General features: G+C 37.9%; 1 protein-coding gene across 2 annotated transcripts in view; it reads right to left on the bottom strand.

Moving 5' to 3' along the window:
• Positions 1–14,260, bottom strand: part of LOC111154487 (MRE11 homolog, double strand break repair nuclease) — an 81,636-nt gene that overhangs the window by 52,191 nt on the left and 15,185 nt on the right. For both annotated transcript variants that reach the window (XM_022514100.1, XM_022514099.1), the window contains exons 5-10: positions 12,747–12,834; positions 11,263–11,404; positions 7,550–7,664; positions 2,878–3,063; positions 1,818–1,989; positions 454–534 (exon numbers count right to left, since the gene is read on the bottom strand). In XM_022514100.1, coding sequence (XP_022369808.1) covers positions 454–534; positions 1,818–1,989; positions 2,878–3,063; positions 7,550–7,664; positions 11,263–11,404; positions 12,747–12,834 — 784 coding nt within the window. The remainder of the gene's footprint in view (positions 1–453; positions 535–1,817; positions 1,990–2,877; positions 3,064–7,549; positions 7,665–11,262; positions 11,405–12,746; positions 12,835–14,260) is intronic.

Raw genomic sequence — 14,260 nt, 5'->3', positions numbered from 1 at the left:
GTAGGTTATGAGGATGTGTTGTGGAGAACAAAGAAAGGGAGGGTAAGTGAAATCAAGAGTGCCAGTAAGAAGATGTGGGGGTGCCATCTCATTGGGGGGGCCTGACCAAACAGACATGAAGGAAGGGAGTGTGTGAGAGGACAACTGCAGGACACCATAGGGAGTGAAGGGAGAGAGATAGTAAAAGATGGAGTCAGATCCTGCCAACTTATTAAGCAGAACAATGGACTATTCAGAAAATGAAAAAAATAAGAAAAAAAATTAAACTTATCAGAATCAAACTGCGATTAACTCAAATCCTGACAGCTTTATTATTTCTGGTGCCAGATGGTGATTGCTTTTATTATTGTATTACTTTCCTTACTAACTTACAAAACAAAAAAAATTATGGAAACCGTGTAAGTACTGTCCTCTGAAAATCAATAAAGTTTAATTTCTCTACACAGAACTTACTCGCAGTCGGATAATAGGCTTCTCTGGCTGTCCAGAATTTCCCAGACGTTCTCGCTCAGCGTTTTCAAGCATTTCTTTAATCTCGAAATAAAAATATTGTCATGACTTGGGGGAAGGATACTACTGGCATCTAGCGAGTTAGAGGTCAGAGAGGCCACTGTAGGACTGAACTCGTACAATGCAACTTCCCACAAGGGATTATCTGGGCTAAAAGGTCAAGGCTGTGTCAAGGCTAAGAGATTTGACGTAGGCCTGACCAACCAAGCCATTTTCCACCTCCCAAGGACACATATAGGACCTTAGTCCAACAGAACTCCTAGGAGTTGATTTACAACAACTCAGAAAACAGGCTCTCTCAGCTCTAAGGACATTGTGAGTCTGGGTGCAAGCAACCCTGTGGACATATCCTCCTCACCTCCTCAGGGTGAAGCTTCAGACAGCTACCTACAGAGTGTCACGGGGGCTAAACATAGAAATAGACACAGAAACCGCAGTCTTAATGTGGGTTTTTGGGTCTAATCCTCTTGAAACCAGAATACTCAGCTATGTGAGTTACATGTGAGTTACATGCCCTGGGAAAGCTGTGACACTGGGTAAGTGATTTCATCTCCGGTTCAGTTCTTCTTTCCATAAAATTTGGACAATAGGATCTACCTACCAACAGCATTGCTGAGTGGATTAAATGCAAAATGCTGTCAACAGTGCCCAGGATATATACACAATCGATGAATATCAGTGATAACTGCAAGAATTACAGTGGCTGTCAGCAATTAATGGTATTAAGCTGTCCATTTACATCCTATTAAGTGCATTCGCACAACCTCTGCAGCAGCTCTGGAATTTCTCGGAGGTTGGGGAGGGGGAACCTGCATGGAAGGTGAGGTATGGTACCTATGCCAAAGCTACAAGTCACATGACAGGCACATTTGAAGATCTCATTGGAGGCAGCTTTCAGGGTGAAAAGGATGCTTAACAGAGATTATTAGAAATGCTAAGGCTTTCCTCATCCTCCACTGTATCTTCACCAACAAAAGCCACTGCTTGCTTTCAGAAATAAAATGAACAAATTATCAAATCAGAATAAAAAGAAAGAAAAGATTATGTGTAGATTTTTGAGGAAGAGGACTGGAACTGGGAGGGGCTTAATTAAAGTTTCTTCTACGTTTAATGTTCTTCCATCTCCAAGACTAGAAAAAAGGTCTTTGATACAACTGAACTCATTTATGGAACAACAGTGCTTCCTTGTGGGCTTCATGAGACTAGAACAAGGACAAAGACTTCTCCTACTCTACGGAAGTATTTAATTCAATGTAAATCACCTCTCAGCTAAAGCAGATCTCATCGACCTTTATCTAGAGGATTACCTTCTCCAAGCAGAAGCTCTGTATGGCCTGAGTTACTTTAGGATTATCTGGGTTAAAAATGTCTGGATGATCAGCCAGAACAATATCCTCCATGAAAAACTGCCGCACTGTGTGAAGAGGAATTTTCTGCATATTCATCTTTCTTCCTTTTACTCGCAGCAAACCGACATGTCTGAAATGAGGGAAATGAAAGTAGTCAGACTGTAAATTTTCTCAGGAAAATGTACACACCAAAACTACTGTATCTCTAAGTTCCTACAGAATATTTCTCCATAAAAGCATAGTCTTAAAAAAATCTTTTAACAACTTAACGCTGTATCATCAGGAAAAAAACGTTAACATTCATCCAAAGAATAAAATCCACTCATACCTCCCTGCCTGAACAAATACACACTCCAGTGAGGAAGATGACAGTAGGCAGGACACGACATTACCAGACCATGACAACAGACAGATTATGCCACATATATGGATTATGTGTGAGTATATACGTACACACACACATAAAATGAGTTAGCAGAATTTTGAAGGAAAAAAGCCAAATTTACATCCTACTACCATATTCTTTAAACCTGTTATTATCATCATAACAATCAAAATCTGAGTGGATTCAAAAGGTAAAATCCATTATAAAAATTGGGCTTATTCGCTGTTAACTACTTTATCATATAATTCCCCTAAAGAATTAAAATAAATGAGATATACTACAATGTTGCATTTATAACCAGAACAATCTCATTTAAATGGCATACAGTGAATTTGTTTATAAATGGACTTTGAGAAATTGGTAATCATCATCCACAGCATTCTAACTTGAAATTTAATTAGTAAAAGTGTTAGCCCTGAATATGCCTAATAAGCGGCAAAATAATTAACACTACTGGGACACTCTCCTTTGAAATGGCTTAAGATCTGGGAAACTAGTAAGACTACATCAAATAATCAATCTTCCTAAAGAAATCTATCATATAAAAAACCATCAGTACTTTGAACCTATGGGATGATTATAGCAAGAGATTTGTTTATTCTAATTGATTTGCAAAATACAATAATTACTTACTTCTTTACAGTTTCTCCTGGGGAAAGAGAAGTAACCACTGAACTTCCAGGTTGTGATACATAAAAGAGTTGCTGTTCATTTTTGGTTGGAGCTATTTTACACTCATGTTCATGGCCCCAGATAACAAGATCAATGAAGTCATCCAAAAATTGCTCTGGAATGAAGTTAGTACTTCCGTGTTTACTCCTATACAAAGATTTTAAAAAATAAATATAAACATCCAGAGCTATAGGAACACTTCGTATTAAGAAAAGATACACAGATCTTTCTTTCTCCATCCATTAAAGCCTTATTACAACTCTTATTTGTGCCAGAAACTATTCAAGGGATTAGGGGTGCAAAGAGAATACCTAATTCCTGCCCTCAACAGGTTTACAAATATGCAGGACACAGACAGGTAGGAGCCACAAAAGAGAAACTGGTCAGTTCCACACTGAGAGGCAAATTGCAAAAGGCTTTACAGAGGGCAAGTCAGGAAAGCATGAGCTTCATCTAGTGTGGCTGAGCAGAACGAATGCAGGGAAGAGCTGGAAGTGAAATCAGAAAAGCAGCAGCATGAGCTCTATCAACAGTGGAAACATATAAATTGATTTGATTATTCACAGAGGCAGAAAATGAAAGTGAGTGAAATCTAAACTTTGTAGAATAAAAACAAATCTCTAAACATGCCCAGCCATTTTTTAACATGTTTACTGAAAAGAATGGGAGTAAGAATTTCAGTCTTACCTGAGAGATGAGTTTTCAATATTAAATATTATGTGAAGATTTGCAAACTCTGGTTTTATACCTAGATTAGCTGTTATTATTAAAAGATACATGAAAACCCAAAGTGAGGAAAGGCAAGAAGTTTTCCCTAACACTGACTTTATCACTGGGAATTTAGTAAGTGTCCAAATACTTCAACCTAGCATTCACTTAAGGCAAATCAACATTCATTCATTCAACAAATATTTCCTGTGGGTCCACTCTATGCCAGGTGTCCTAGGCCTCTTCTAGATACCAAAGACATAGCACGGAACAAAGTCCTTGCTAGTGTGGGAACGAGCAATAATAAAATATGTACATGTGTGTGCATTAACCTGTCAGGTGGTGGTGGGTGCTATAAAGAGAGATAGAGGGAGAAGTGACACAGAATGGGAATGCTACTAAGCTACTATGGTAGTTAGGATAGGCCGCTCTGTCAGGTGACACATGAGCAGAGAACCGCAAGGAGGGATCGAGCATGCAAGGGAAGAAAGTTCTAGAAAGAGGGCTAAGTCCTGGGCAGAGTCCTAGAGCAGATGGGTGGCAGAGGTGGTGAGCGGGAACGTATTCAGTGAGTTCAAGGACCGCAAGGAGAGGAGCATGGCAGAGCAAAAGGAATGCAAGGAAGAGCTGAAAGTGATCAGACAAGCTGCAGGCTCCTGTAGCTAAGGATGTTTTTATGTAAACAAAACACTTATCTAGGGTATGACATAATCACAGTTACTGAAGAAACAGGTAACTCGAATACTGTACGATGTAACTGTGCTTTCACAGAACACTGACTCCTTCACAGAAGAGGGAATATTATACTGGTGGACTGACTCTGATTTGTGACTTAAAAGTTGACCAAAACAAAACAAAACAAACAAACAAAAAGTTGACCAAAACATTCTGATGGAAGTATTTTGTATGACAAGGTCCTCTTCTGCTTTGGAGTCTACTTTCTTTTTCAGCCACAGAAAGAAACCGGCCCATGTATAGACACAAATGGGAAATAAAGCAAAATGTAAAAGACTCATGAGAAGTCACTAACTAGGACAAACCCTGTTTTTTATAAGTCCATTGGAGCAATAAAAAAGTACATGAGAATGCAGAGGGTGAAAATGAGTCCAACAGTATTACAGAAGAACTGCATAATCATGTTGAAGGGGCTCTGGGAAAAGGAGCTGGCCTTTCGTGGCCTTTTGTGGCCAAAACACAAGTGGTGTTTTGACTACATATAGTAAGGCTAAAGACTAAAATAACTTACATAAACTATACACTCATTGACAAATTTGTTTCTCATGGGTAGAGGTCAGAAATTTTGAAATTACCTTATATGTCAACCAAGACTGAAAAAATTAAATTAATATGAGACTGACGCGCTGCCCACTGCGCTAAGAAGGCAACAAAAAAATTAAATAAATATATTACAGATATTATGATCCAAGTTTCTAACTGTTAGAGAAAGAACTCCCAAATAAGGAAAGGGAGAAGACAAAAATGAACCCTATAGGGCTGGATTAGAGTAAGTACAAACTTTTTTTTTTTTTAATTTATTTGACAGACATCACAAGTAGGCAGAGAGGCAGGCAGAGAGAGAGGGGGAAGGCAGGCTCCCTGCTGAGCAGAGAGCCTGATGCGGGGCTCGATCCCAGGACCCCGAGATCACGACCTGAGCTGAAGGCAGAGGCTTTAACCCACTGAGCCACCCAGGTGCCCCAGAGTAAGTACAAACTCTTGCTTGCGTGTGTGTTTTTAACAGCTACAGATGTATATACATGGGTTAGGATATATACACATATTCCCTTCACTCTGATCACTGAGGGCTAAGAGAGTCCCAGCAGCAACAAGCACACCTGGCGGACGTATTTGGGTCTCTAAATACTGTTCTCCAATAAAGGCAATCAGGGATCCTTGGCAAAGTGGTTGATTCCAGGACTAGGGCCAAAAATACAACATGAGCCTGGTGCACCTTGTGGTACCAGAAAGTGAAGGACATGATCAAAAATAAATAAAACGGAAAAGGGCATGTTGAGAGGACAAAGAAGCTAAACTAAAAGAACTCTCAGTGGTCAAAACTGGAACAATTTGAGCAACAACAACCAAAAAAAAACCCTGATAGTTTTGGATTATAACTCAAAGGATAAAATAAATATCCTTAAGTCCATACCAATAATAAATGAATAAATAAATGAGAGAGAAGGGACAAATCTTCCTTATAGAAGAATTTCAATTAATAAATGCAGAAAGAATGAGGGGAAATAAAAAAATAACAACTGCAACACCATAGTGTTCATTGCTGGAAATGAGATCCCCCACCAAACACACAAAATTAGCAGGCAAAATTTTAAGGCCGAACAGTATTTTTCCCAAAATATTAATTACAAAATGGGAAAATGGGACCTTGACCTTTGTGCAACTTAGCATACACCACCTTCATCAAATTATGAGTGTTACCATCACCAGCAACTAGCCATTATCAACATCATCCCACCCGTTCCCATTCCTGATGCTGCCATTCCACCTCTCAGTCTGACTGAAGTTCCTGGAATCACTCAGGATTTTTCCTTCTGACTTTTCCCTACTTTGGGAAAGTAGAAAGTGTAGCAGAATTGAGAAGCCCGAAGCAAGAGAAAGACAAACTCCCAATGCTGCAAAGTTACAGGGCGACTGTACTTATTAAAACTCTGGCCTGCTCCTCCTTCGAAACTCACTGTTCAAGAGCATATATAAAACAGAAGGCTGCCTTGTCATGCCTTCCTTTCACTGAGTGCTTAGTGGGTTTAAGTACCAGTATTTTGCATTCAGTAAGAGTCTGTTCAATAAGTAATAAATTATATAATCAGGCCCAAATCCCTTTAGATTCTTCCTTGTAACTTCTCAGGTCTGTCCTTTCCACATCACTTTCACTGCCATCATTTCACACTTTAACTACAGTTATCACGGTAAATCTTGCATCAAGTCTTCCTTTCAGTCGATCCTGAACCCTAACAACAGGTCAAACTTCTTCAAAATACTAACAAAAGACAACCGCTCTAGCTATATCTAATGTATTCTAGAAAAATATCTGCCTATATATACCAGGAGATGCATGTAAGAGTATTCATAACAAAAAGGCTGAAAAAAGCAAGACTCTGGAAATAATATAAAACATTTACCAACACAAGAAAAACTGTAACTGTATAGATCAGTGGAAATTAATTATGCTTTTAAGCATCAAAATGTATGAATCTTAGTAATGTAATGTGGAACATAATAAGCCAGCTATATAAAATACACAGAAGGGGGGGCGCCTGGGTGGCTCAGTGGGTTAAGCCGCTGCCTTCGGCTCAGGTCATGATCCCAGGTCCTGGGTTCGAGCCCCACATCGGGCTTTCTGCTCAGCAGGGAGCCTGCTTCCCCCTCTCTCTCTGCCTCCCTCTCTGCTTACTTGTGATTTCTGTCAAATAAATAAATAAAATCTTTAAAAAAAAAAAAATACACAGAAGGGTTCCAGTTGTTCCAGTTGTACCAAAACTAAATAAAATACTCATGACAGATAATTATGTGATTAAACAATAAAGAAAAGCAACAGACTGATTAAATAGAAATTAAAAATAGTGCTTCCCTCTGGGGTAAGCGGAAAGAAGAGGTTAGGGAAGCTCATGGGATAACACATTGTGAATGTTCTACTTCTCTGCTGAATTTAAAAGTATCCAATTTTATAGTTATTCCTGTACCTTATTCATATGTCATAAACATTCTTTACAGAGAAGAATGTATTGGAAACAATTTCAAAATGCAGTCACACAAAGCACATGGAAGTTTTGTGTGATCCTGCACTGACAACTTTCAAAGAATAAGAAACATTTTACAGAAACACGGAAGCCTAGAAATAGAGATTTGAAGAATCTCAATACTGGATTCAAAAATTAAAAAACAAAAAACGAAAAACGAATACTTTCACCTGTTCTGATGAATCACAAATAAGTTAAACCAAGAGTTTTCATCTTCTTTTGGTCTCAACATTGTTACTTTTTTATTGATGAACATTCGATAGAGTCTTTCATCTGGAATGGACCCTGAAACAGACATTATTTTAAAACCGGTTTTTTATTTGGTTGAAAAATGAATGTTTTGCTTCTAACTTATGTGCTTCTCTAAGTATTTCGTTTTCTTATCAGAGATATATTTGAAATCTGGGATCATTTACAAACGAGTAGGTTCCAGGTTCTTGCATGACAGCTGTTGAGAAGATACTTGCATTTTAAAAATGTTTTCCAAGTCAGGCATACATACCTTCAAAATCTGGAAAACATGGAATGAAAATTTGAAGTTTTCTATGAAAACTATTTCTATTTGAAGTTTTCTTAAATTCTTATTAAAATTTCCAATAATGTTGTTTTTCACTACCCCTTTATTATACATACTTTCCATCTAGTATACACATTATAATAGATATGTTAAAAAGGATGAGGTAAAAAAATAAATGTACTTAAAAATAATATTCTTTTTTTTTTTTTTTAAAGATTTTATTTATTTATTTGACCGATATCACAAGAGGGCAGAGAGGCAGGCAGAGAGAGAGAGAAAGAAGAGGAAGCAGGCTCCCTGCTAAGCAGAGAGCCTGATGTGGGGCTCGATCCCAGGACCTTGAGATCATGACCTGAGCCCAAGGCAGAGGCTTTAACCCACTGAGCCACCCAGGTGCCCCCAAAATAATATTCTTATATACTGTTTTTAAATAAAGATATTCTTCTTTTTAATAACATAATGACTTTTAAATAATTCTTCCTAAACCCCAAAGGATCACCTTAGACTAGTGGAGAAGGCCAACAAAAACAACTAAACAAACAAATTACACTTTTAAATATTGTAAAAGGGAAAAAGGATACTAAGAGGGCAAATATCAGTGAGGGGACAGTTGCTACTTTGTGCAGTCATTAGGGAAGGCTTTGGGGGAAAAAAGCCAGTAACACAGAAGCTAAGAACCTGAAAAAGTCTAACTTCTTTAAAAGAAATTTCTAGAGTGTGACCAATGGAATGGATATTGGAATACAGAACATATAAACTGGAAACAAAAAAGTCAAGGCATACAAAGTCCAGGGTATTAGGTTATCTACTTAGGCGTTGTAGTCCTGAGAATGCTGACAAAACTTGAAGATAGGTAGGTGAAAAATTTGAGGGGTAAGGGCAGGGCAGTTTAGCCAATTAGCCTTGCGGGGGCAGGATGTTTGCAGACAGGAAAGGACGTGGCAAGCAGGGAGAAGGGGGATTCCCACCCCACCCATCCCCACTGCTCCTGCCCTAAAGTCTGTAAGAAACCTGAGAGAGGCAGAGAAGCATGTGGGACACAGAACCTTAGGGACCAGTTTCCCTGCAGGTTGGGAAGTAGAGATACCATGCAGAAAAGAAACATGATATGAGGGACTTTATTAACTGTAGAGAGAAGGGCTAGGGTGAGAATGTGGGGTGGGGGACAGAGTCCAGTTAAGGAGAACAGAAGAGGATGAAATGAGAGTTTGGGAAAAAATGGATGACTTGAGCAATGCAACAGGTGGTCCTGAGGCACAATGGGATCTGTCTTAGTCTGAATGTGGGAGTATCACCCATTTTCTACAGATACGATCCCTAGCACTACAGTGATTAAAATACCTGTTAGCATCTTTTTTTTTAATGTTTTTATAAACATATAATGTATTATTAGCCCCAGGGGTACAGGTCTATGAATCGTCAGGTTTGCACACTTCACAGCACTCACCATATCACATACCCTCCCCAATGTCCATAACCCCGACACCCTCTCTTAGCATCTTTTTAAAAAGTGTATTTCACTCCTTGCTCTACCACTTAGGAAATCAGACTTTGATCTCATTTTCCTTATCTCTGAAATATAGATAACCATGGTATTTTTCTACTTTTTAGAAATTATGAAAACTGGACAAAGACTGTAGACTCCCTAGGTAAGTATTTAAATAAACCCCCGTGGGCGCCTGGGTGGCTCAGTGGGTTAGGCCACTGCCTTCGGCTCGGGTCATGATCTCAGGGTCCTGGGATCGAGTCCCGCGTCGGGCTCTCTGCTCGGCGGGGAGCCTGCTTCCCTCTCTCTCTCTGCCTGCCTCTCTGTCTACTTGTAATCTCTGTCAAATAAATAAATAAAATCTTTAAAAATAAATAAATAAATAAATAAATAACCCCCCGTTGTAATTACTCTTTTAAAAACATACAAAGAGGGACACCAGGGTGGCTCAGTCAGTTAAGCGTCTGCCTTCACCTCAGGTCACGATCCCAGGGTCCTGGGATGGAGCCCTGTGTTGGGCTCCCTGCTCAGTGGGGAGCCTGCTTCTTCCTCTCCTGCTCCCCCTGCTTGCGTTCTCGCTCTGTCAAATAAAATCTTAAAAGATATACATCTATATCTATTGATATAGATATATATACACACAAAGACTTGAATGAAGTAAACAAGGTCTTCTAAGGCTATTATACCAAAATCACTCAAAGATATAAAAACTATGTTAAGGGGGCACCTGGGTGGCTTATTTGGATAAGCTTTTGCTTTCGGCTTGGGTTGTGATCCCAGGCTGCTGGGACTGAGCCCCATATGGGCTCCCTGGTTTTTGGAGAGCCTATTTCTCCCTTTCCCTCTACTGCTCCCCTGCTTGTGTGTTCTCTGTCAAAAATATAAATAAAATCTCTTTAGATAAAAAAAAAGGACTATGTTAGGGCTACAGTGTGAAATTTTTTCCTAATTTCTCTCAGGGTACTTTACAGTTGATTTAACATGGAATATAATTTTTAAAATTATATACAATAAAAACAGTAAAGCTATTGCATTATAAAGTACCAAACTGAACTTAGTCCAAGGAGGACTCAACAAACAGACTTGGCACGCACTCTAAAAATATTCTTTGATTTCTTTGTTCATATGGAATCAAGCCTAGCAAATAGATTTTTACCTACTGGACACTAAATAAATTGAAGATAGCCAAGCTGATAAAGCACATATTCAGCATTACAGATGATAGCTCTGGACTAGCAATGTTGTAACAAAAATATAACACGAGCCACTAACACAGGCCAATTATGTAATTTTAAATTTTCTACTAACTACATTAAAACAAATAAAAAGAAACAGGTGAAATTAATTTTAATTTATTTTACTTAATCCAAGAGATTAATAAGGCATTTTACATTTTTTTCTACATCTTTGAAATCAGCTGTGATTTTATATTTACAGCATAACTCTATTCAGACCAGGTGCATTTCAAGTGCTCAATATCTACATGAGGCTGGTAGTTACTATACTAGACAGTGAAGCTTTAGACATTTCAAAGACGTCCAAGATACCAAAATGCAGTGTTTCTAATTACTGTGTAAGTCTAACATTCAGGATTCTATATCTGAGTCTAAAATAAAGAAAAAAAATCAACAGAAATTAAAGGAATTTTTTTTTTTTTTTGCCAAAACGGCTATTAAAAGTAGTATCAAGGGCTAATGGTCCTTATTAAATACTAAAAAATTTCAACCAAAACCTGCTATCATTTTTTATAGTCACTCATCAGGAATAGATCTGCCTCACTTTTTTTCCCAAACAGTAACAAAGTTAATTCCAGAATTTTATTTCAGTTGCTGTTTAAGTAACTATTTATTGACATAAATGATAAAATAAAACCATCTTACCTAAGCCATATAGAGCAATTTTTGTGCTTCCTTTTTGGAGCAAAATTGGACTAATGTCAATCTTCTCCACAGACACTGAACGTCCAAAGTGATTTACAAATCCAGCACAACTTAAAATATCCAGGGCGCAGAGTGCATCTGCCTATGCAAAATATTTTCAAAAGAATATGAATGTGTATCCAAAAATAAATAATCTACAAATCATATTATTACCTATTAAAGTATAATCCATATACTAACTAAAACACAGATTAGGATAGTGCCAAAACAAAATTACAACAGTAGAAGTATTTGTTACCTTTCTTCATTTAGAAATGACCTACTGTGACTGGAACCACATGCTAAATACAAAGTTAGCATTTCATCAAAACTTATGATGTGGGGGGAAAAAAAACCTACTTATGATGTGGGGCACCTGGGTGGCTCAGTCAGTTAAGTATCTGCCTTTAGCTCAGGTCATGATCCCAGTGTCCTAGGATGGAGCCCCACATCAGGCTCCCTGCCCAAGAGGGCAGTCTGCTTCTCCCTCTGCCCCTCCTCCTGCTCATGCTCACTTGCTCTCTCTCAAATAAATAAATAAAATCTTAAGGAAAAAAAAAAAAACCTTATATGTCTTGGCCACCAAAAATAAAAACCAGGGGCACTGGGGTAGCTCAGCTGGTTAAATGTCCCACTCTTGATCTCAGCTCAGGTCTCGATCTCAGAGGCTGAGTTCAAGTCCCTCATCAAAAAATAAATCAATTGGGGCGCCTGGGTGGCTCAGTGGGTTAAAGCCTCTGCCTTCGGCTCAGGTCATGATCCCAGGGTGCTGGGATCGAGCCCCACATCGGGCTCTCTGCTCAGTGGGGAGCCTGCTTCCTCCTCTCTCTCTACCTGCCTCTCTGCCTACTTGTGATCTCTATCAAATAAATAAATAAAATCTTTAAAATAAATGAATAAATTAATTAATTAATAAAAGCCAGCCCTGAAATAAGCGTTTGTAATAAAAGCAGACCTCTTAAGCCATGGAGGAAAAAACTGGATTAACTAATAATCTATGATATTAATGATCAGATGAAACAAAAATATTTTTAGTGCAGGACCTCTATTACTGCTTCCCTATCAAACAGGCAATAAGATGAACTAATTTAGATTTAAAACTGTTGATGAGAAATCATTTCCTACAGGTAAGATTTTGAGATAAGGGACATAAAAACACCAGGTAAACTTTATACAAATAAGAAGCTTTATACAAATGTTAGGTATTTATTCCTGATCCTGGTTACTTATTGTCAACCACAGCACTAATGAAATAAAAGCATACTGCACACACCAATTATTACTCCAGATTTTTAAAAATTATCTAAATAGCAGTATAAAAGCTTGTATGAATGATACAAAGTCAATTTGACTTTCCGACTCAATTTGACTAAAAATTTCTGGGAAGGACGAGAATGCTTTCCACAAACTAAAGTGATAACAAACTATAAAAACCCAATAATTACCCCTGTGGGATCATCATGATTGCCATGAATACTAAACACTGGAATCGAAATGTTGAGATTGTCATCTTGGTAGTTCACCCATGGAAACCTATAAAAAAAAGAAAAGTTAATGTTTCTATGAACACAAAAGCTATTTTCCCCAATATCCTCTAAAAAATTAATGCAATTATGGGCAAATTGGATGATAGAAATCGGCCATATAAGTGCCACTAGTTTGGCGCTTTAAAGAAATAAAATGACAGGCAAGAATTCATGTCAATTCAAGTCTGAAGCATCTCAAAGTACTACGCTTTTTTTTTTTTTTTAAAGATTTTATTTACTTATTTGACAGATCACAAGTAGGCAGAGAGAGAGGGAGGAAGCAGGCTCCCCGCTAAGCAGAGAGCCCGATGTGGGGCTGGATCCTCAAAGTACTACACTATAATGAAAACACTGCAATATATGGTATTTGTGAGTTATATGAAAGATAGGTAGGTATACCTGACTAATGGAAAGTAAAGAGACCTGAAGAATTTTGAAAGCCTTTGTAGGTTATTTGTGGAAGGGGGAGGGAAGGAAACACATCCACTTCGGAAACCAAGATTCAAAACTCCAGGTCTATCACTTATTATCTGTGCAATTTACAAGCCTCCCACCACTTCTGCCTAGTCATCCAGCTCCTCTTCTCAGAGGAGGAGCAATTAACAACTTCTAGTGTATCTATGCTATAGTATCTTACACTTACATTAGCAAATAAATGTACTTCTTCCTTCTTACACAAATGGTAGCACAATATAGGTTTCTGTACCCTGCTTTTTCATTTAATGTTTTAGAAACCATTCTGTATCAGTACATAAAGAGCTTCCTTGTGCTTTCTTTGGTGGGACAGTACTTCAATTGAATGGGCTATCATAATGTGTTTAAGTAGTTACTTAACCAACGGACATTTAGAATATTTCCATTTTTTTTTTACTTTACAAATAATGCTATACTGGGTAATCTTGTACAAAGTTGCCCTTGTGCAAGTGTCAAGAAAACATCTAGAAGGGAATTAGGTCAAAGGATGAGCAAGCATTCATACATTTGGAAATTCTGCCAATTTCCCTCCATAGAAGTTGGACAAATTTACACATAATATAACAGCAATGCATGAGAGACAACTTTTTCCCTTTATTCTATCAAGATAATAAGTTACCAAGCTTTTAAATGGATGCCCATGATTCTAAACCCGAGCGGCATGTTAGAATCACCTAGGAATCTTTTAAGATCTAACAATGCTGATGACACATTCAGACAGTAATTGACCTGGAGACTGTCATCAGTATCTTTTTTAATATTTCTATGCAACTACAATATGCACCCAGAATTGAAAAATCACTGATCTATGCCATACTGACAGGAGAAAAACATCTCAGTAGAGCTTAATTTTATATCTTTATTATGAATGAATTCCATTTTGTATTTTTCATATTCTTATGTTTAAATGCCACTTCTTTTGTGAACTCAATCTGTATTCTTTACCTATGTTTTTATCA

This window comes from Enhydra lutris, unplaced genomic scaffold (genome assembly GCF_002288905.1).
Source record: "Enhydra lutris kenyoni isolate GAN:26980312 unplaced genomic scaffold, ASM228890v2 scaffoldscaffold37, whole genome shotgun sequence".
NCBI lineage: Eukaryota > Metazoa > Chordata > Mammalia > Carnivora > Mustelidae > Enhydra > Enhydra lutris.
This window is presented reverse-complemented; position numbering and strand designations above follow the sequence as displayed.